General features: G+C 43.5%; 2 protein-coding genes across 8 annotated transcripts; both read right to left on the bottom strand.

The window, feature by feature from the left end:
* Window positions 1-2,619: 2,619 nt before the first annotated feature.
* Window positions 2,620-12,297, bottom strand: LOC147626169 (uncharacterized). Of its 7 annotated transcripts, none has more exons than XM_086816280.1 (7): window positions 11,903-12,297; window positions 11,551-11,623; window positions 5,828-5,914; window positions 5,228-5,301; window positions 4,865-4,974; window positions 4,568-4,638; window positions 2,620-4,332 (listed from the first exon to the last, which is right to left on the bottom strand). In XM_086816280.1, exon 7 carries the CDS (start codon window positions 4,307-4,309, stop codon window positions 2,849-2,851), a length of 1,461 nt encoding a protein of 486 aa, XP_086672406.1. In that variant the 5' UTR covers window positions 4,310-4,332; window positions 4,568-4,638; window positions 4,865-4,974; window positions 5,228-5,301; window positions 5,828-5,914; window positions 11,551-11,623; window positions 11,903-12,297; the 3' UTR covers window positions 2,620-2,848. The 7 variants fall into 7 exon arrangements, with proteins under 7 accessions (XP_086672406.1, XP_086672413.1, XP_086672409.1 ...); XM_086816287.1 differs by having other exon boundaries at window positions 4,865-4,961; XM_086816283.1 differs by having other exon boundaries at window positions 5,828-5,901.
* Window positions 12,298-20,957: 8,660 nt separating this feature from the next.
* LOC147626168 (uncharacterized) lies at window positions 20,958-23,976 on the bottom strand. The gene has a single exon (XM_086816232.1). It carries the CDS (start codon window positions 22,767-22,769, stop codon window positions 20,958-20,960), a length of 1,812 nt encoding a protein of 603 aa, XP_086672358.1. The 5' UTR covers window positions 22,770-23,976.
* Between the last annotated feature and the right edge of the window lie 253 nt (window positions 23,977-24,229).

Genomic DNA, 24,229 nt, shown 5'->3' with positions numbered 1-24,229 from the left:
GCGGATCTTTTCACAAAGGCTCTTCAGCAGCAGGCGGTGGTGTGGACACACTCCAGATCCCTCAGATTGGTTCTACATCCTGGATCTGAGAGGGGGTGTTAAAGTATGTGTTACATGTCTAGATGTGTCAATCCCGTGTGTCATGGCCCTTGGTTGTGGGCTGGCCACCCCCAGTATTTTTAGGTCTGAGTCTGGTATTTTTCCCAGCACTCTAGGCATTTATTTAAAGTCGTGTATCCATTTATTGAGGTTGTGGTCATTTGTAGATGTGGCCGACCCAAGCCTTAGCAGGGTACTTAAGTGGTGCCTCATTCCTCATTTTGTCCATCAAGTCAATTGAAGAGCTGAGCCTTACTGAAGGCAAACCCACGCGAGGCTCTCTCTTGTACATACATCTTCATCAAGCGTTCTTTGCGTTTCCATTCTCTCTCTCTCACTTTGCTTGCGTGTGCATGATCATTCAATTCCGCTGCCATCTTTGACAGGTTTGCCAAAGACCATTACATCTGATCGAGACGCGAAGTTCACTTCCCACTTTTGGAAGGCATTGTTCTCCAACTTCGGTACCCGTCTCCAGTTCTCCAGTGCTTTGCACCCGCAGACTGATGGCCAGACCGAGATCTACAACCAGTTGGCTTTTGATGTTTTGAAGGCCTACTGCAATGATCAGCAGAATAGGTGGGAACACCACTTACCTTTGGTTCAAGCCATCGTGAATGATACTCATTCCTCGAGTATCGGCAGAACTCCTTATGAAGCAGCATTTGGGAAGCGGTTTTCATCTCTCTTGACGAGGTCCGTTTCTCCATCTCTTGAGGCCAACCGCACGGTTGAGTCTTACTCAGAAATCATGGAGTCAGTAAAGGAAAGGATCACTAAAGCACAGGAGGCATATACTCGCCAAGCCAACAAATCCAGGCGAGTAGTACATTACAAAGAAGGCGATTGGGTTTATCTTCGGATAATGAAGCAGAGACTTAAGCAAGTGGGCAAGCGATGCCCAAAGTTGTCATTTCGGAGCTTTGGACCCAAGGTTATTAATGATGTTTCGATGCAGTTGCGACTTCCTCCATCATGGACGATGCATGTCTTTCATGTGTCTTGGTTGAAGCCGTATGTGGGACCGACACTTACAGACATTGCAGATGAGCAGCAGCCAGAGGTCCTGGACGAAGCAGAAGTTATAGACCCTGAGCAGATCCTTCTTCATCGTTGGAAGCATGGCTCCGGAAGGCGGAAGAGGTAGTTCTTCACCAAATTCCGAGAGCGCAGTACACATGAAGCTGTTTGGTTAGACCAGGAGTTCTTCTTGGAATACCCACAGATATTGGCGGACTATTTGGACGCCATGCAGTTACCGCCAATTTAAGCAGAAGGGAATGTTATTAATGATTTTTCAATGCAGTTGCGACTTCCTCCATCATGGATGATGCACGTCTTTTATTAAAGTGCCTTCTCCCTCCTTATTTTTCATGCATCAAGCAAGAGGAAAAGCCTTCTAGCGTTTCCAACACCTTCCAACAAGCAGTCCAGCAGCAGCACGATACAGCAGTAACAGACCAGCAGTCCGTACAGCCCGGAAATCGCGACGGGATTCACGGCGGAATTCGTGGTGCAAATCATGGAACCTATTTTCCTGTGTAGTAGACATCTCTAGCAGTGCAGCAGCGCAGACGGAACGTCATTTGGACGTTTCGTTGAAGAGATATACTTGGATTGCTACCATTTAAATATGTATAGGTCATACTCGCTCAAATGATGCCCGCATGTGAGGATAGAAACCTATGATACAATCAAAATTTGCAAATTTTCGTACTTTATAGAATCTTAAAGCCATATTCATAGTACCTATTACAACTTCTAGCAAGCGTTCTAGTGTCCATTGTAGATATTCACAATAGAGACGTGGAAAAAGAAGTTGAAGCCCAAAGGCATGGCCTTTTTCATTTGATAATGCATTTGATTTATTATTTGTACCTTATCTTTACCTTGTAAGGGTAAACCTTACAAGAGGCATCCAGTGTCCTTTTGGATGGAAGCACCCACCAAGACTTGGTATGGAAGTTGGTGCACAACCAAACATTAACAACAATAACGCGAAAAGAACCAATCTTTTGGGGACATTGAATCATGCTTGGCCTACTTTATTTGGTGTGGTTGTTCCCACTTTGCTTTCACGCACACAAAGCTCCACACCCACGTACACATTTCCTTTGCTTGTGGACATGCTCTATAAGAAGATGCAAACATTGTCCACATCCAATTTGCAAACAGAGCATATATATGTGCGAGAAAGAAAGAACAGCATTTGCAAATATGATCAACATCACTCCAAGATATTCATAACAAATGACCAATGATATTCTACTTTCTAGACCATTACAAGAAACAAAAGCCACGTCACAAAGCATCATAATAAAAGATTGATGTGTTCAATTAAAAAAATTGACCATTTACATTCTTGAAGTTGAAGTGCTAAGAGGTCATAGTATCAAGTAGCTCCCAATAGCAACGAAGTTCATGATCATTTCATAAGATAATGTTGCACACACTCTCAAAGACAAACACTCTTGGACATACGTTTCATGTAAAGCAGAAGAAACTCTGAGCAGACATACATTTCACGTTAAATTAAAACTTCAACTAAGCAAAAATAAGAGACATGATAGTCCTTGCCCCTCGGGCACACCAAAAACTATCTCACAAAACCAACATCATGTATGCAAAACAAAGTTGGAAAACCATAGTAACAATTCATAAATCTCTTATGAATCTAAAAGGTACTCTGGATCATCCTGGCTTCATTCCCAAAATCACTTATAAAATCTTTCAAACATGAAAAACTAGTCTAGACCATCCTAGCCTCTCTAAAGAGCTCTTCCAACTCGAGTAGTTCTGCATTGAAGTCTTCTTTTGTCTCACACAACGTACTGTATTCAAAATCAATAAACTTCGCTTTGCCTTTATGAAATAGCATATTGGATAACGACAGATCTCCATGTAAAACCCCTTCTCTATGTATGTTAGCTAGTGCCTCACGAACTGCCGTCTTCACACCTCTTTCAGAAACCAAATCCTTGATAGGTGGTCCCTTGAGCTCATTAGTAAGCCCAAGATACAACACCGAAGTATGGGGTAATCTACCCACGACCACTAGAGAGGGAAGATATAAGCCTTGCAAATTCTTCAGATGATGATATATTTTCTGCTCTATTAAGAATGCCCTTAGTGCTGTCTCTCTCCTCAAATCAAATGTCTTTAGAGCAACTCTCTCTCCTTGAACTTCACCTTGCAAGATATTTCCATGTTTTCCAAGTGCAACAACACCTCCTGTAACTCCCAAGTCCTCAAGGGGATAGACAGGTATATTATGCAACTCCTCCTCACTGTAAACATCCAAATCTGCGGTGAGCTGTCTTCTTTTCTTCCTTTGGGCCTTCACTTGTACATTTTGTATATTTCTCCTGAGTGTTCTACCACTGCTTGAAGAACCCCTTATTTGCGGAAGACTCAGCGTGTATCCTTGTGTGGGTGTCTCTGTCACCAAAACCCGTGACATGGAGAGCTTCAAGTGCTTGCGCTGTTCAGCAAATTCCAGCACATACAGAAATTTCTCAAGTGGCGCATCATCTATCTTGACGATCGGAGAGAAAAAAAGCGACTTTGATGCTGCATCATCTCGATAAAAGAAAACCGACTGATTATAGTTACTTATAAACCCCACTATAGACTCATCATTCACCATATCGCCATAGAGTTGCTGTAAAACTTCTATGCATTTTTTTCGTTCCGAGGGACTATTCAAGGCCTCTTCAAATGATCTCGCCAGCACCTCCCACTGCCAGTGACCTTTGCCCTCTCCATTCCCATAAACTCGAGCAGAAAGATTCCTTAGATCTTGGGATTGGGTGATATCGATGATAACCATATCTGTGAAGCTGAATGCTCTGCCTGAACCTCCGGACATATACTCAAGGGTGAAACCTAGTTTCTTTGCAAGATCATTCACCTGTGGAAACAGAATCTGTTCTAAACATCCACGAATTGCACACTCATCTGAAGCAGGCTGTAGGCCAGCCCTCCACACGGACATCATATTAACGTTTCGCTTCTGAACATCATCGAGTCTGCTAGAAAGATCAGATGCCCTCGCCAAGAAATTTGGCCACTCCCTAAGTTCTTTGAATGTCCTTGCATTCACTGCTTGCGTGCGCCCGCTAGACTGTCTTTGAGAGAGTCTCTGGGGTAAGTGCGGAAGGGGAGAACGGGCGAGTTCTTTATCTGTCATCAATATCCCCTGAACAGCCATACCCAAAATATTGATTTTTGAACCTGAAAACAAAAAATCAAAGGATAAATCCTTTTGAAAGTTATACGCATGGAGCTCAAAAATGCAACAAAGACCACGACAAGAACAATCCAAAAGGTGTTCTTCCTGCTGCAGCACAAGCTACGCCATGTCTAAACCTAATCGGACGTACCTTTCATGTGTCATAACAGCAGAGAGATGACAGGACTATCTTTATGTCTCCTATCATTCAGGAAAATGCAGAGAACGAGAACTTACAATGACACAATTATGGCCCTTTCTTTGTCCAAACTTGACGGTGCAATAGCAATCAGCAAGATCACACAACCCTAGGAGGGATACCCAAATCAGAAATAGCATTAGACAGCAAACAAATAAGCCCCTGTAGCATGCCATCAAAAACTCACAACTGAGGTGTGTAATATATCCAGCTGTGCCAATGCCATTTCTATGTAGTGCATATGCATCCATGTGAGCTATTGGCTAGAAGCGAGAAGCTGACTATGCGTGTTCAAAACAAAAGGTTGCTAAGACATATTCATAGCAAGGAAAAACCTGTTGCTTCTCATTCAAGAGGATGTGGAGAACAAATACTGATGCAACAGCTATTGCCCTTTCTTTGTCTAGACTCCACGGTGCAACAGCAAGATCCCTAGGACAGATGGCTGAATCAGAAACAACGTTAGGCAGCAAACAAAATAGCCACAACAAACCTAAAGCATGCCATCAACAACTCACAACTAAAGCGTGTAATGTATCCAGCTCTATCTAAGTAGTGGATATGCATTTGTGTGAGCTATTGCCTAGAAGCGAGAAGCTGACTGTGCATGTTTAGAACAAAAGCTTGCCAAAACATATTCATATCAAGGAAAAACCTGTCGTTTCTCACTCAAGAAGTCACAGAGAACGAGTACTTACGATGATGCAACGGCTATGGCCCTTTCTTTGTCCAGACTCACCAGTGCAACAGCAGCAGCAGCATCGCCACAACCCTAGCACAGATGGCCGAATCAGAAACAACATTAGGCAGCAAATAAAATAGCCCCAATAAACCTGTAGCATGCTATCAACAACTCACAACAATAGCCCCAATAAACCTGTAGCATGCTATCAACAACTCACAACTGAGGCATGTAGCGTAACCATCTCTGCCAGTGTCAGTTCTATCTAAGCAGTAGATATGCATGCGCATGAGCTATTGCCTAGAAGCGTGCAGCTGACAATGCATGTACAGAACAGAAGCTTGCTAAAACATACTCATACAAAGAAACACATGCTGTTTCTTTCGCAAGTCCAAAATAGCCACAACAAACCTAAAGCATGCCATCAACAACTCACAACTAAAGCGTGTAATGTATCCAGCTCTATCTAAGTAGTGGATATGCATTTGTGTGAGCTATTGCCTAGAAGCGAGAAGCTGACTGTGCATGTTTAGAACAAAAGCTTGCCAAGACATATTCATATCAAGGAAAAACCTGTCGTTTCTCACTCAAGAAGACGCAGAGAACGAGTACTTACGATGATGCAACAGCTATGGCCCTTTCTTTGTCCAGACTCACCAGTGCAACAGCAGCAGCAGCATCGCCACAACCCTAGCACAGATGGCTGAATCAGAAACAACATTAGGCAGTAAATAAAATAGCCCCAATAAACCTGTAGCATGCTATCAACAACTCACAACAATAGCCCCAATAAACCTGTAGCATGCTATCAACAACTCACAACTGAGGCATGTAGCGTAACCATCTCTGCCAGTGTCAGTTCTATCTAAGCAGTAGATATGCATGCGCATGAGCTATTGCCTAGAAGCGTGCAGCTGATAATGCATGTACAGAACAGAAGCTTGCTAAAACATACTCATACAAAGAAACACATGCTGTTTCTTTCGCAAGTCCAAGGCATGGAGCTCATACATGCAGCAACGACCAGCAAGTTAAAACAACGAGAAGAAACCAAAAGTTCTTGTTTCTGCTGCAGCACAGACTACGTCATGTCTAAACCTAAGAGGGTTTCCATGACAACTCTAAGAGATGGGCACTCTTTTCGTTTGCTATCATTCAGGAAGACAGAGAACGAGTACTTACAAGTTACAATAACGCTATGGCCCTTCTTTGTGGAGACTCGACGGAAGACCCTAGGAGGACAGCCGAATCAGAAACAAAAATGCACAGGAAAGAAAATAGACACATGAGACCTGTAGCATGCTATCAACAACTCACAAGTCACAACTAAGCTGTGTAGCATAACCAGCTCTGCCGGTGTCATTTCTATCTAAGCAGTGGGTATGCATGCATGTGTGTGAGCAATTGAGTAGAAGCATACAGCTCACAATGTGTATATAGAACAGAAGCTTGCTTAGAAGTTTTTACATCAAGAAAAATCCTGCTGTTTCTTTTCAAAAGCAATACGCACGGAGCTAAAAAATACAGCAAGAAAAAAACCAAAAACCTGCAGCACAGGCTATCTATCCCATGTCTAAACGTAAGAAAATGTACCAAGGGAATGCTTATAATGACGCAATGGCTATGGCCCTTTCTTCGCTGAGACTCGATGGTGCAGCAGCAAGCAGCAAGGTCGCCTCCACAATAGGAGGGATAGCCCAATCAGAAACAACGTTAGACAGCAAACAAAATAGCCACAAGCCGACTTGCGGCATGCTATCAGTGACTCACAACTGAGCTGTGTTAACATGACCAGCCCTGCCGGTGTCATTTCTATCTAAGCAGTGGATATGCATGGTGCGAGGAATTGGCTAGAAGCGTTAAGCCAAAAAATTTCGAAAGTCATAGGCATCGAGCTTAAAAATACAGCAAAGACCAACAATGAGAGCAAACAAAAAGTTCTTTCTACTGCAGCACAGGCTGCGCCATGTCTAAACCTAACAAGACATACCTTTCCTCTGCCATGACAACTATGAGAGATGACGGACTCTCTTTATATCAGCTATCGTTCAAGAAGATGCAAAGAACGAGTGCTTACAATGACAATGGCTATGGCCCTTTCTTCACCGAGACTCGATGGTGCAACAGTGAGCAGCAAGATCGCCCCCACGCTAGGAGGGAAAGCCAAATCAAAACAACCTTAGACAGCAAACAAAAAAGTAACAAGAGACCTTGGCATTCTATTAACAACACACAAACTGAGCCGTGTAACGTAACCAGCTCTGCTGGTGTCATTTCTATCAAAGGGTGTTTACACGCCGCCATTAGCTTACCCACGCAATGCTCGCCCACAAGCAGGGATGTTTCCAGGGGCTGGCCGACTCTCACTGGGCTTACATACACCACGGCACACGCAAGAAAGGACAAAGGTTGCCAGTGCTTCCCATTGGTGCAGAACGCAATTGGGCAGAGATACTTGGGGTTGGGGCAGCCAATACCTCCTGCCCAAATTTTCTGCGATGAGAACGGTGCCTTGCTCCTTTTCAACCTGCACCTATTTATGTCTGCTCTTGTCACATAGTCGGAAGCGTACTTGAATTATTCAATCATTCACTTCACAAAAGAGAGAGAGAGAGAGAGAGATTCGACACATCATTGGGGACCAGAAGATGGGCTGGTCCCCCCCCATAAAGATCATTCTTTATTACTAAGGGGAATCTTTTACAAGCACAAAAACGGGGCGTAAGCCCGTCCCTTTTCTATTTCTGCTTTCCACTAAGAGGAATTCCTTCCTCTTCTGTGAGTCCCTTTGGAAGCTCTCAAACGAGAGTCTATCTTCCAAAATCTTCTAGGAAGCCCTCACGAATGAGAGTCTATCTTCCTCGTGTCTATGGGTCCTTAGGAAGCCCTCGCGTATGAGAGTCTTCCTCGTGTCTATTGGTCCTTAGGAAGCCCTCACGTATGAGAGTCTATCTTCCTCGTGTCTCTTGGTCCTTAGGAAGCCCTCACGTATGAGAGTCTATCTTCCTTTATGATTGCATGGAAGCCCTCGCGTAGGAGAGTCTATCTTCCTCTATTTTTACTGTGGAAGCGAGGGTTTTCCCTTCATAAAAGCTATCATTCATGCTCAATTCATTCATGCAAATCGTTCATAGAAGAGTACTAATCATAGGGGACTATGTCCCGTAAGAATATAAGAGAGAGAGAAGGTGAGAGGCAAGCAAACACACAAACATGAGCTTGCTGTAATTTACTGCACCAAACCTGAAATCTTACCTGAGCTTGCTCCAATGTCGATTTGAAGCGCTTCTCCGCGACGAAACAGCCCTAAACTTTGTAGGCTTGTAGGAGAAGGATAGAGAAGCAAGAATCTATGGCTCCTCTGCTGAAATCAGCCCTAACAAAGGTGTTTAGGGGCTGAAACAGCCAGCTGCACTTTGAGAGTTAGAGGGTTTTCACCCTAACTCTCGCGATGAATCTCTTTCTCTTGCTTGAGAGAGCAACGGGGCTGCTTTGTTCTTGATGATGGGAGCCTTAGCATCCACATGCATCACAATGCACACCACCAAGCTTTAATGGAAGCTTCACTATCTTCTCCTTGCTACACTTGCTCCACACACTACTCACTCACACTAATGCAAGAGAGAAGGAGGAGAGCTCTTTAAATAGGGAGGAGGAAGCAAAAATCGCCATCATGAGAAAGAGGGTGATGTGTGTGAGTTCTCAAAAGGTAAGTGTGCCAAGTGGCACACTTACTCTTTTATAACTTTAACCATTCACTTTTCATTTTAAAAACTTTTGAACTATTAAATTAAATGTGCACTTTACATGCACATGGCCACACAAACTAATGCATTAACTTTTTGACCCTACCGTTTCCACCGCTGCGGGACCAATGCTTCAACACTTTACCTGCACTGCTCTGGCATCACCAGGTCACATTAGTCCCATTATGGAAACATCTAAAACTATTAAAAATAAGTAAACCTTTACTTATCCTAAGGCCTTTTAGGGCCTTAGGAGGTCTTAGGGACCCCATCTCATTCTTGTGCTTGTACTGTTCTGAGCCTGTCTTTCTGAGGCCTTAATTGCCCCTACATGAGGTCCCGATTTCCCAATCTTAGGAGCCTCAGGACAATTAATATGCTAGGGTCCCCGCCGCTGAGATGTTCTAACCACCGTCGTGGCACATCTAGGACCCTACTAACTATTCTAGTGTGCACACAACTACTGCGAGAGTACTCATAACTTAAAATAACAATCAATAAAAGAAAGTTTATTAAATCTAGAATTTCTGGAATAGTTACATCCCTCTTGGTTCTAAACAGTTGACCTCAACTGTAGAGCGTCAACATAACTATGCAAGATGTCTGGGTAGTCCTTAAGATCTGACTCAGTCATCCACTTTGCATCTAAAGGGGTGTAAAATTTTAAACTTAACTAAATACTTCCTATGTAGTACTCCCGACTTAAGTTGTCTCTCCGAGTGGTGAATGATCTGTTCTGGCTGAAGAATGGAAAGCATTATGGATTTGCCAATGTGAAGGCAAATCTAATCTAACAGTCAAATCATTGACCTTTTCTATGATCTTAAAAGGACCATAGAATCTGTTGGAAAGCTTTAGAACTTTGCCTTTGCCGACTTGAATTTTAAGTCTAGCTTTGGCAAACTTAAGTAGAACGTTTTGTCCTACTTGAAGATCAAGTCTTCTTCTGTGCTTGTCTGCTTCTCTCTTTTGCTTCTCTTGAGAGCGAAGAATCGCTCTCTTAACTTGACTATAGGCGGAATCTATGTCACGCACAAACTCATCTGCAGCGAAGATGTTCTGCTTTGTAACTAATATGGGAAGCAACATGGGCTTCCCATATATGACTTCAAAAGGAGCTTTACCAGTAGAAGAGTGTATGGTATTGTTATAAGCAAACTCGACTAATGGTAAATACTTCTCCCATTCTGATTGTCTATCTGCTGAGACATAGCACTTTAGGAGATCTAATATCGTAGCATTAGCAATCTCACTTTGGCCGTCTGTCTGGGGGTGGTAAGCTGAGGAGAAATGAAGTTTAGTCCCCATGTCCTCAAAAAGTGCTTGCCAAAAGAGACTCGTCATGCGAGGATCTCTATCGCTGACGATCATCTTTGGCATACCATGATGCTTAAAGATCTGTGCAAGAAATATTCTTGCCATATGATCAGCTTTTATGGTCTTCTTAACTGGAAGGAAATGTGCTTGCTTGCTGAATCTGTCTAGGATCATACATATGGTCTGCATGCCATATGTTAGCGCATTGGGTACATTTGGAGAGCAAATATGCTCTCCAAATGTACCCAATGTGCTTACATAATGCATGTGGACCATATGTATGGTCTGCATGCGCTATGGTAGTGCATTGGGTACATTTGGATAGTGTATTTTCTCTCCAAATGTACCCAATGTGCTAACATAGCGCACGCAGACCATATATATGGTCCGCATGCACTATGATAGCACACTGGGTAGATTTGGAAATTTTATTTGCTCTCCTAATTATTTGAATCCACTACAATATGGCATGTGGAACATACATATGGTCCGCATGCACTATGGTAGCGCATTGGGTACATTTGGAGACCGTATTTTATCTCCAAATGTACCCAATGCACTAACATAGTGTATACAGACCATATGTATATAAATGCTTGTGCTATGGTAGCACATTAGGTACATTTGAAGAGCAAATGTGCTCTCCAAATGTACCCAATGCATTACCATAGCGCATGCAGAACATACATATGGTCCGCATGCACTATGTTAGTGCATTGGGTACATTTGGAGAGCAAATACGCTCTCCAAATGTACCCCATGCACTAGCATTGCGCACGTGGACCATATGTATGATCCGCATGCTTGCTATGGTAGCACATTGGGTACATGCATAGAGAAAATATGCTCTCCATATGCAAAAAAACATAAGACAAATGGACAAATTATTAAGAGGACATACATATCGCACAAGCAAAACTTGGCCATGCAATGGCATAGCCTTGTGTCTGTCCCAATTTCAATACATCCGGCTCGTGAGGAGGTGGAAACAGAATCTCCACATTCGGCATGTATACCACATTGATGGACAGTCCAAAGTGTGCATGAGGGAGTGAGTTGCCGTGCAATATCGCATCTGAGCCCATATGCATGATGGTCCTCTTTGCAACTACGGTTGCCCCTTTGAATAGGTCCACTACATCACCCACTTTGTATGTTGCCATAGCTATAAAAATATTTAAAAATAGGTTATTTAACAATAAACCAATGTATTCTTAGAGTGAATAGAAGTGAGAGAAATAGTGTGTAAGTGTGTAGAATAGAGATAGAAACATACCCAAAGCAGCGGTGTTGTATGCAAAGGGTTGCTAGAGAAGATGGCTACTCCGGAGTCACGAACTGTAAGTGCTCTACAATAAACACAAGAACATTGAGAGAAGATGACATTGTTGAGAGAGAGAGAGAGAGAGAGAGAGAGAGAGAGAGAGAGAGAGAGAGAGAGAGAACATGCATGCACATTGAGATAAGGGTACATAAGCTTCAATGTGTGACACAAAAAACATAGGGTTTGAGAGTAAGGGAGAGTTGGATTCAACACCTAATATTGAGAGAGAAGAGAAAAGCATACCTTCTTGAATACGGGGGGGAAACAAAAATCAAGAGAGAGGCAAGAGAGGGAGGCATCATACCTTCTTCAATGTGCCCTAAACTTGCCCTTGCGGGTTAGATGGAGATGGGGTGAAGGTATGGGAGCTCAAAGGAAAGGGGTGGCATCAATCTACAGCAAGGGCATAGCTCTGTATTTTCATTATTTTAAAATATGGAGTGAAACGATGGCCCTGGGAAAAGTTTTATTTTGCCAGCGCTGTTATTTTCAGCACTTTTACTTTTAAAAAAAAGTCAAAATTGCTCAAAATTTCAGTGGTTACACAAAAAATGCTAAAATTTTCAACGTTAACCAGTGCTGGATTTTCTAGCATTAGTCAGAGCTACAAATATCAGCATTAGCCAAAGCTGGAATTTCCAACGCTTACATTAAACGTTGAGATTTTCAGCAGTATTTCCAACCAAAAAACTTTTTAAAAACTGCAGGGAAGGTGCATGGTGAAACAAGAGACCCACCTATCAACCACCAAAGGTCCTCTTGAGGGAACACATGAGTGGGAGGAGAAATGGGTGTTATGTCCATTTAAGTTGTGCAAATATCAAAAGTGGTGGCGTAGGATCTCACTACAACATGTACAAAAACATGGAGAGTTTAATAGGGACATAGTTCTAAATGTATATACGCCCATTATCTTCTAGGGCTTGTTATCTTTCATTTTTGGCACTCATAATACACTACTGTGTTGTGCTCAAGCTTCCTCATCTTCTTGAAGTTGTGTGTGCATTCCTGCAACCCTAATTCCAACAATTGGTATCAGAGCAGGCTTCCTCCTCCCGGGCAGCATCACCGGCACCTGCCGCTTCATCTCCTCCGATTGCGACGAGGTTTCACGAGCGTCTGCAGGTTAGTATATGCCGTGGGTGAGCCCAAAGGGCTCGGTCATTTCAGAATTTTGATCTGAGGTCATTTCGCCCTCCGTTTTTGCATTCCAAGTACTGCGCAGGCAAAATCGTCCTACTGTGCAGATTTTCTGTCAAGATTAAAATCTGCAGGACAGGTGCCCATTCGTCTGTTTTGGGCTGTGCTACATAGCACAGGTCGATTTTATACAGGTTTACCTCTTACAGACAGCATTTACATCTAGTAGTACAGTCATTGGCCATGGCTGACAACAATGATGTATTCCGCATGTTGGCTGCTGAGGATAAGTTGGATGGCACCAACTATCCATTGTGGGCATATATGATGCGACATGTATTGGTAGCAAAGGGGTTATGGAACATTGTGCAGGGTATTGATGCACGTCCTATTGTGGCTGGGAATGCTGCAAACACATCAGAAACAGGTACTGTTGATGATGGTGCAGGCACAAGTGCTGTAGCAGCTGTTCGAGAACCACCACTTTCAGCAGAGCAGATTCGTTGGGATGGTAGAGATGCGCAGGCTCATGCCTTGATTGCGCTGTCTGTCAAACGTACCATTATCCCACATATTCGCTCCTGCAGGACTTCTAAGGATGCTTGGGATGTACTTGCCACATTGTATCAGGCAAGAAATGAGGCTCGTGTTGCTTATCTCCGAAAACAGTTGGAGAGTGAGCATATGAACGAAGGTGATTCTATGGATAGCTTTTTGACAAAGATCAAGGATTTCAAAGAGCAGCTCATTTCTGCAGATGAAATCCTGTCAGACAGTTCACTTGTGCAGACTGTTTTGAATGGTCTACCAGATTCTTATCAGGGTTTTGCTTCCACTCTTCGCTTGATGATGAAAGGCAATCCCAATGCCTTATCATTTGAGGAGTTAGTTTCTGTTTTGCTGCAAGAAGACCAGTCAAGGCAAAACAGGAATATTATGCGTGTCGCAGATCAAGCTTTCGTTGCTAGTCAGAGAAGCGGGAAAGGTAAAGCTGGCTTTTCTTCTAGTAAGCAGAAATCTGCAAATGCTGCGCAACCAAAGAAGGAAGACAAAGATGAGAAGAAGGGTGACAAACAGAAGACATTTTGCAAGTACTGTAAGGGAAATGATCATGTCATCAAAGCGTGTCCTAAGCTGGCTGCGAAAGAGGCTAAGAAGAAAGAGGCTGGTATGGCTGTTGCAGATGCCTCTCCTTCTAACAATGAATCTGCTAATGTTGTGCTAGATACAGAATGGGCATTCAATGCGCAGTGCAGTTATGACCCATCTTTGCATGACACATGTATGTCTGCAGTAGATTCAGATGTATGGTACTTTGACAGTGGTGCCACTAAGCATATCACCTCGCAGCGCAGTTTATTCACTTTCCTTGAGTCTGCTCCCACAGGGAATACTGTCACTTGTGCCAATAACTCCTCTTATCCCGTTAAAGGAGTTGGAAAGATTGTGCTGAATGTTGCAAATGGCAACACCTTTACACTTTTTGATGCATTGTATGTGCCAGGGATCAAAAAGAATCTGCTGTCAGTCTCCGCATTTGCCAAAACAGGTTTGGTTGTAAAATTTGTGGATGACAGATGTACTGTTCATGATCTCTCTTGTGGTGACATCATTGTAGCATCTGGTTCACTATGTCGAGGGCTGTATAAGCTCAATATGGATGGCAAATGTGTAGAGGATTCAGCATGTGCTATTATGGATACGCAGGCTATTTCAGATGCAAAACTGTGGCATGCACGTTTTGGTCATCTGAATTTTGCAAGTTTGCTGCGCCTACAGAAATCTGAAATGGTGTCTTCTTTGCCTAAGCTTGAGGCACCTGTCAAGCATGTTTGTGAGGGCTGCATATTGGGTAAAATGCAGCGTGCTTCCTTTCCCAAAGATGGATCAGTGAGAGCTGAACGCAGATTGCAGCTTGTTCACAGTGATGTTTGTGGTCCCATGCAAACTCCATCATTTGGAAACTACCTTTACTTCGTGACTTTCATTGATGATCTTACCAGGCATGCATGGGTATATCCTTTGAAGGCAAAGTCCGAAGTGTTTTTGTGCTTCAAACAGTTTTTGGTTATGGCTGAAAATGTGTCAGAAAGTAAGATGGGCACCCTCCGTTCAGATCGAGGGGGGGAGTATATGTCTTCAGAATTTAATGCATTTCTGGCTGAGCGTGGGATAAAACACCAATGTACAGTGCCGTATACACCACAGCAAAATGGTGTGGCTGAGAGAAAAAACAGGTCTCTCATGGAAATGGCAAGATGTATGGTTAAGAGTCAAAGTCTACCACATGGTTTTTGGCTTGAGGCTGTCATGTGTGCCACTTATGTACTAAACAGGTGTCCCACCAAAGCATTACAGGTTGTCACTCCATATGAGGCTTGGCATAGCCGCAAGCCATCTGTTGGCCATTTACGTGTTTTTGGTTGCCTGGCATATGCATTAGTGCCTGTGCAACATCGCAGAAAATTGGATGACAAAGCTGTCAAATGTATTTTTGTTGGATATAGTGCTGAGAGCAAAGGCTATCGTTTGTATCATCCACAGACAAAGCGCATTTTGGTTAGCCGTGATGTTGTATTTGTGGAAGATGCAGTTCAGCCCTTGGTTTCATGTACTAAGGAGACAGATCTCAGCTCACGTGATGTCTATGATACATTGTTGCCTCTTTTCAGTGGTGCACAGTCAAGTGCAATACCTCATGAGGCAGTTTTTCAGCCTATGCAGGTTTTAAATGATGGCACAGATCAGCCTATATCTGATGCAGATGTGCATGATGCACTTGAGGATGAGAGACAAGAGATTGAGGGCTCTAGGAATATGCCTAGATGGCTGGTGCAGACTTTGCGTGACAGCAAGTTGGATGCTCCTTTGTCTAGTCGCACTCGTTCTGGCTCTCATGGTGCCTCTTATGCGTCAGATTGTTATGCATTGGCTGTTTCTAGTATGTGCGATGAAAGTGAGCCTGTTTCATTTGATGAGGCACAAAGTTCAGAAAATTGGATGGCTGCTATGCAAGCAGAATACGATGCTATTATGAAGAATGGTACATGGTCTTTATGTGACTTGCCCCCTGGCAAGAAGGCCATTGGCACTAAGTGGGTATACAAATTGAAGCGTAAGCCTGATGGCACAGTGGATCGCCATAAGGCTAGGCTTGTTGCAAAAGGTTATGCTCAAGAGAAGGGCATTGATTTTGATGAGACTTTTGCTCCCACATGTCGTATGACCACTGTTCGTAGCATCTGTGCACTAGCAGCTCATAATGGTTGGAATGTACATCAGCTGGACATAAAGACTGCGTTCTTAAATGGAGATTTGCATGAGGAGGTGTATGTATCGCAGCCTCGTGGTTTTGTTCAAAGAGGGCAGGAAAACAAAGTGTGCAGGTTAAAAAAGGCTTTATATGGTTTAAAGCAAGCTCCACGAGCTTGGTATGAAAAAATACATGCATATTTGACTGCACATGGGTTTCAGAATAGTCCAACAGAAAGCACTTTGTATGCTAAACGTGTGGATGGTGTACATCTAATCATTGCTCTCTATGTCGATGACATGCTGCTCACAGGACCAAATGAGAGTCATATTGCTGATTTTAAGGCTGATTTGAATGCCTCTTTTGAGATGTCAGATTTGGGGCATTTGCATCATTATTTGGGGATACAATTTAAGCAGTGTGATGGAGGTATTGCTTTGTGTCAGACAAAGTATATTGAAACATTGTTACGGAGATTTGGCCTTGAAGACTGCAAGCCTATTGCTACTCCAATGGAGACAGGTTTGAAGTTGAGTCTTCATGATGCTGGAGATCACTTTGATGTCACACTCTATCAGACAGCTGTTGGTTGCCTCATTTATGTATGCATTACGAGGCCAGACATTCAGTTTGCAGTCTCACAGGTGAGCAGATTTATGCATAGCCCAGGCATTAAGCATTGGCAGGCAGTGAAGCGTATCTTTCGCTATTTGAGTGGTACTCGGCATCTTGGGTTGTTTTATCCCAAGGGGGGATCATTGCCGCCAGATTTACATGCTTTTTCAGATTCTGACTGGGCTGGTTGTTATGACACACGCGTGTCCACGAGTGGTTTTTGCTTCATGCTTGGAAGCTCATGCATATCATGGTTGAGCAAGAAGCAGCCTACTGTGGCCACTTCTAGTTGTGAAGCTGAGTACAGGGCAGCTTTCACAGCTACGGTTGAGTGTGTGTGGCTCAGACGCCTTATGGCTGATTTGGGTGTTGGGCAGCCATCTGCCACCACCATCTTCACTGACAGTCAGAGCGCATTGGCAGTTGCGCGGAACCCAGTGTTCCATGCTCGTACGAAGCACATTGAGGTGCACTACCATTATGTCAGGGAGAGACTCTCTGCAGGAGAGATCAGTTTGGCTTATGTGCCAACACAGGATAACCTTGCAGACCTTTTCACAAAGGCTCTGCCTCGTGAGAAGTTCGAAGCTTTTCGCAAAGCTTTGGGCTTACTCCCTTTTGTGGATTCGTCCACATAGCTAGACACTTCCCTATACATGAGTGCTAGCTCTTGTTCACCGCATCACTCCAGGGGGGATTTGTTACCATATTATAGTAGTGATGTGTGTGAACACACTTAGGACCGCCGGGGCACTTTTTCCCTCACTAGGAGGTTTTTTCCCCCGTGCATTGTATATACGCCCATTATCTTCTAGGGCTTGTTATCTTTCATTTTTGGCACTCATAATACACTACTGTGTTGTGCTCAAGCTTCCTCATCTTCTTGAAGTTGTGTGTGCATTCCTGCAACCCTGTTACCATATTATAGTAGTGATGTGTGTGAACACACTTAGGACCGCCGGGGCACTTTTTCCCTCACTAGGAGGTTTTTTCCCCCGTGCATTGTATATACGCCCATTATCTTCTAGGGCTTGTTATCTTTCATTTTTGGCACTCATAATACACTACTGTGTTGTGCTCAAGCTTCCTCATCTTCTTGAAGTTGTGTGTGCATTCCTGCAACCCTAATTCCAACACTAAATCCTCCGCAAGATGACATGGTAACACCCATTTCCCATTGTTTTTTTTAGCCCATGTGATTATTTTTAATGGCATGCATGTGACAATGATATGTAACAACATGCAAGAGACATTGATATAATCCCACATGTATCTATCTTCATCATGAGAGGACTCAAACCTGGCATGTATTGGAGCATATGGGGAGAAGCAAGCACAAGTGGAGTGTGCTATGATACCATCTAAAGACAATGTTGCATGTGAGATAGAAGATGATACAAATTTGGATGAGATGATAGAGGCCTTGGTTGAGACTGTACTCCAAGGGAAAGTAGAGCACATGATGCAAAGGGAGAGTTCATAAGGAAGACATGCAAAGAACCATTGTATGTAGGATGGAGGGTTTCAAAATTGAGGGCCTTATTGTCTGTGTTAAATTTGCAGGCTACCTTTGGATGGTCGGATGCAAGTGTGTCCGCATTATTTAAAGAAATGCAAATGTTATTGCTAGAGGAAAATTGTATGCCCAACTCTCCAGGAGAAGCAAAGAGGACTTTAGCATATGTGGGATTGGATTACATGGCCATACATGCATGTCCAAATGATTGTGTCCTATATTGGGGGGGCTTGTCAAATATACAAACATGTCCCAAATTTGGAGTCAACCGCTCTACAGACAGGATCTTCAAGGAAGAGATGTGCCATGTAAGGTGTTATGATATTTTCCACTCATCCTAAGGCTAAGGCATATGTTTTAATGCAAATCTATTGCTTCACTAATGTCATGGCATGTGAAGGGACATTGAAAGGATGGCAAGATTACGGTTCCTTCTGACTGTGAGGCTTGGAAACACATAGACAAATAATGGCCAGAGCTCTCACAAGAGCCTAAAAATATATGCTTGGGCCTTGGAAATTGATGGTGTTAATCCATATGGAATGAAATCAACAAAGTGGTCTACTTGGCTAGTGGTTTTAGTGAACTATAATATCCCACCATGGTTGTGCATAAAGAAGGGGCACATGATTCTATCCTTTATTTTCCCTAGAAAAATAAAGCCAACAAATATTCAAGTATATCTTGCCCCTCTTATAGAGGAGTTGCAGATCATGTGGCATGGTATTGATGTGGACGACAAATCAAGGGTTGGGTGACATAAAAATTTCAATTTGAAGGCAATTATGATGTGGAAAATGCATGATTATCTAGGGTATGGAGATATTTTCGGCCTATTTGTCAATGGTCACCATGCATGTCCACCATGTGGAATGAGTCTTAAAAGTAGAAGCTCTAAAAATCTTCACAAAGTTGTGTGTGAGGGTCACCAAAAGTACTTTGATGAAGATAATCTGCAATGTCGTAATGTGGTGGAACCAAAACCTACAATGAGGAAGGCTAAAGATTGGTATGATCAGTGGGAGCCATGTGAACCCAACAAAAAGAAGAAAATCCTTGGAATGAAAGGTCTCAATTTCTTTCATACTTTGCCCTATTGGCACCATTTGCTAATCAATAATCTTCTTAACCCAATGCGCATATTCAAAAATGTGGCGTGTTTGATATGGGAGCACATAATCGGCAGGTGCAACACTCATGGACAATGTAGGGACTTAGAGGTTATACACATAAAGGAGCATCTATGGGATAATAACGATGGAGTTCTACCACCCGCACCTTGGGTGATAAGCAAAGTGGAGGAGGAAGTAGTTAAGCGGATAATAGAGGGGTTGCGTACACCAATGGGCACAATGTGCTCCCTCAAGGGATGTTTTACATTGGACGATGACCTCTCGGGTTTGAAGACTCATGAATGGCATAAAATGCTCTAGGTATGTTAAGTAAATTTTATAGTATATTATTGTTCCTACAAATTTTGTAGTATATTATTGTTAAGTAAGTTCTATGAGCATTTTGTAATTATAGTTCTTTTTGTAGTTTGTTTTGTTGGCTGCAATAAATGGATGCTTGAATGAGGAAGTGCACTTATGCATCTACAAGCTAGGGGAATTGGTGAGGTGGGTCTCCCTCAAGGAAATTGACCCACAAACCATTGTGCGTACTAGAGAAGATGCCATTCCAATTGTGTGTCTAATAGAGGAGCACTTTCCAACGAGTATCTTAAATAGTAAACTTGCTAGTGCACCTAGTTGATGCGGTTCAACTTGCAGGAGCAGTGCATGCTCATTGGATGTTCTTTTTAGAAAGGTTTATGAAGACTTTGAAGGGATTTGTGAGACAAAAAGCATGACCAGAAGGATCAATGGCAGAGGGGTGGTTAGTGCAAGAGTCATGTGTGTTTATTTCAGGGTACCTTGCACATAAACATGCCTCACTTGTGGAGTACAAAGGATGATGATCGGGTTGTGGGTGAGGTTCCACAAGGAAATGGAGTTACAAAGTTGTGTTTGATGAGGCCATGAGATCAAAAGTCAATAATTATTGCATGATGAATAGCAAAGAGATGCAAAAGTGGTATGAGTGGTATGAGGAGAAGAATGTGCCATGCCATGATGACGGTAAAGAACTACACGCCGAATGTGTAATGCTATTATCTGCAAGAAACACAACATGAGCTAGCATGAAGATGATGGCATGAGAATGCCTATGAGAGAATGTGGATGTCGATGGATATGGAGATGTGAAACCCAATGTAGATGTTTGCCGATGGATATGGGAATGCTCCATCAATATCGGTGGACGAGGCTAGTAGTTCTTGATACACAAGAATAATATCTAGTGTCCACATGCACTCACTGCGGTCAAAGATGTTGAAGACGATCAACCAATGGTGTCATTTCCCTGTGTCAAAATGTCTCTCCATTCCTCCTAGGGAAGAACTACCCTCCATAGGCGTACCACAGTGACAACCTTACATATACCAGGTTTGTGTTCCTATGCTCGAGGCACATGGTTCTGCCCCAATGGCAGATCTTACATCTCCGAGAGAGAGAGAGAGAGATGAAATGAAAATGAAATGTTATATTAACCTCTTCAAAAGGCCAAAATGACCTATGAGACCAAAAGGTTACGACTGGTGAATCTGATACAATGTCTGAGTACGAAAAGTACAAAGAACTGAAAACGAAAAATGAGAATAGGAGGTGGGGATGGGGTGAGAGCTGATACAATGGGCGGGCTGATACATTGGGGGCTCTCTCACAGCAGAGGCATCATATACATATACATCAGTATCCAAAGACAATAGAGGCATCATATACATGTACAAGTACATCAGTATCCAAAGATATCTCTCATCGGACGATGACGTATAGTATCAATGTCCTCCATAGTGAGCACTCTGGCGGGCCGGCTCCTATGTCGCGCTAGTATGGTGTGGATCTTCTGCCGCAATCTGCGCCGATGTCGAGAGGGCCCCCTCATCTGGGGGCGACGGGACCGCCCCAACTCTATCGCCCGATCAAGTAATGTGCCTGTGGTGCCGCTATACTGAGGGGGCTGCTGGTCAGATTCCCTAGTCTGTGATGACTGAAAGAAATCTGTAATCAGACGCTGTATCTGTATCTCCCTCTCTGGGCCCCTCCTCAGGAGGTCCTCTCTGTGTCTGCGTATCTCCAATAAGTATAGGCCGAGGCATCTCTGATCCTGGTATCTCATGACCCTACAAAGTGGTCCAAAGCCCTCTCTGAATAGACAGTGAAAGCGGCCTCGTATCTCATAGTACACTGGGCAATGACATATGTAGTGTAACTCTGTCTCAGGCTCCATCTGACACAACTGACAGGTCCTGAACTCAGCTGATACTCCTCTAAATCTGCCTGTCTCGATCTCTAGCTGGTGTGAGGATGTGCGTATCTGACCAATAGCACATCGAATCCCATGAGATAAATGAGTATCCATATATCCTGGTTTGATCACAAATCCATCCTCTGTAAGCTGGAGAAGATGCTCTCTATAGAAAGCCATCTTCGTACCCAACTCATGTGTAGGCTGTATCCATGTCCTCCTGATATCCAACTGAATCAGATCTTGCCTGATGAGCCTAGTAATCTCTGCCCTAGTGAGAGAGATGGAGGGAGCATCTAGAGAGTACTGAAATGGGGGTAATCTATCCATACTGAAGCCATGTAGCTGAAACCAAGATGTCATCTGTGCATACCAACATGATCTATCTCCCTGTGATGTCAACTGTCGTGAAGACTCTAGGGCTAATCGAGTATATCTGTCTCTAGGGAGAGTCCAGATGCTATGCATAAAAGAAACGGATCGAGTGAGCGCCTCTACTACCAACGGAGGGGCAGCGAGCTCCGCCCTAACAATGTCATGTGGTACTGAGGCCTTGGCCCTAATCATGCGAGAAATCATGGAAACCAAAGGCCTCTCTATACATCTCCATCCATCAGTACTGCCAGCTCTGCTGTGATGATATACTGAGGGGCCCCATATCTCTACTCCGTATAGCATGGCCGAAGTGACCAAAGTGTCAAAGAGCCATAGCTTTGTTCGAGGTTCCTGGAACTGGACCTGCGAACACATCCTCTCAAGCCTCCCCAATGTTGCATAAGCTCTGGTCACTCTCGTCTCTGCTGCTCTCCTCAAGGAGAATACTGGGCCACTAAAAACCACCCCAAGATAAGTATATGCATCTGTATACTCCACAGTCTCTTGACCATATGTGAAAGTGGGGGCGGACCTCCTAACCCACTGTGCTGTGGTGTTAAACACCATTACCTTGGTCTTACCAATGTTCACAGACAATCCACTGTCATGTGCAAATAACTGCAATGCATCCAAATGACGTTGCATCCCCTCTGGAAAATCTGAAATCAGCACAATATCATCAGCATATAGCAACAACGGAATCCATGTCCCTGCTAGCTGAGCACCTCTGTCACCCTCTCGCTCTACATAGTCTGAAAACTCATCTACATACATCCCAAAAAGAGTCGGAGATAGGGGACATCCTTGCTTCACCCCAATAATGGAGTGAACCATATCAGACATGCCTTGAGTAGTGCGTACTCGCCCCACAACTGTCCTGTATAAAGCCAAGATCCCCCAGATCAGCTCTGTGGGCACACCCATGTCCTGTAATCTGCGTATGAGAGAGAGAGAGAGAGAGAGAAATGAAAATGAAATGAAATGAAATGTTATATTAACGTCTTCAAAAGGCCAAAATGACCTATGAGACCAAAAGGTTACAACTGGTGAATCTGATACAATGTCTGAGTACGAAAAGTACAAAGTACAAAGAACTGAAATGACAGAGAGAGAGAGAGAGAGAGAGAGAGAGGTGAGACCCAAGGACTAATATTGAGTGATACCCACAACAACAAGATAATTTTTTTTTTGAAGGTTATGGACTTGCGAAACCGAAGCAAGCTAACCTCTAATACCAATGTGAGGTGCAACGGAATGGGGGATGCTCCAAGAATCTATGCTTCGCACAAAATCACAACCCTTATGTATATGTGTTAATGTTCCTTCTTCTCTTATAGACTGAAGAAGGAGAGATGCGATGATGAAGGTTTATGTGAGTGAGAGACGATGAAAGAGAGAGAGAGACAACTCCGTGTAAAAGAGTCCCCACCTCTATGGGCCCCCCACTCTATTACTAAAGTGGTATTTACTTCGTATGAATGGAAATACAATATGTATACAATGCAAACCTTCTAACCAATGTAGGATGAAGGATGGAGAGAGAAATGAAATGATATATTAACGTCTTCAAAAGGCCAGAATGATCTATGAGACCAACTGATACAAACTGGTGAATCTGATGTAGTGTCTGAGTACAAACAAAGGGTACTAAAAATAAATGTGAAATGTGAAACAAACTTTGAATACTCTAAATAGCTCAGTGACACTCTGGGTGCCGTGCTAGGATGCCTCTAATCCTCTGCTGGAGTCTCCGACGGTGGAGTGTGGTCCTCCGCCTCGGTCGTGGATGTCGCGATCTCCTGAGCTCAATCGCCCCGTCAATGAGAGTACCTCTGGTGCGAGTGGGGACAAAACTCTGCTCTAGTGGCTGGACCTCTAGACCCATTGATCCAAAGAACTCTGTAATCCGTCTCTGCGACTCCATGTCTCCTCAGTAAACTGTCTCTATGCCGGTGTAGCTCAAGTAAAAACAAACCTAGCCATCTCTGATCCTGATATCTCATAACTCTATCTAGGGGCCCAAAACCCTCCCTAAAATAAGCAATGGAAGCGTCCTCGTATCTCATAATATACTGTGCAACGGCAAATGTAGTGCAACTCTGTCTCTGGCTCTGTGTGGCATAATCTGCATATCCTGTTATCTGCGGCGGCGGGTATCCCTCTGTATCTGCCCGTCTCGATCTCGAGCTGGTGTGATGATGTGTGTATCTGACCAATAGCGCATCGTAGTCCATGTGATAAATGTGTGCCCATGTAGATCGGGCGTATCACAAAACCATCTCCTGTGAGTTGGAGAAGATGCTCTCTATAGAAAGACATCTTCGTGCCCAACTCCTGTCATGTCCTCTTGGTGTCTAACTGTATGAGATCCTGGCGAATGAGTC

This window comes from Cibotium barometz, chromosome 22, assembly GCF_041138505.1.
Source record: "Cibotium barometz isolate CiBa-2024 chromosome 22, ASM4113850v1, whole genome shotgun sequence".
Classification (NCBI taxonomy): Eukaryota; Viridiplantae; Streptophyta; class Polypodiopsida; order Cyatheales; family Cibotiaceae; genus Cibotium; species Cibotium barometz.
Note: the sequence above shows the minus strand (reverse complement) of the source record. Positions and strands in the feature narration are given on the sequence as shown.

Coding starts and splice junctions, on each gene's coding strand:
- LOC147626168 (XM_086816232.1), bottom strand. CDS start 22,769: ATGGGTGTGCCCACAGAGCTGATCTGGGGGATCTTGGCTTTATACAGG.
- LOC147626169 (XM_086816280.1), bottom strand. CDS start 4,309: ATGGCTGTTCAGGGGATATTGATGACAGATAAAGAACTCGCCCGTTCT.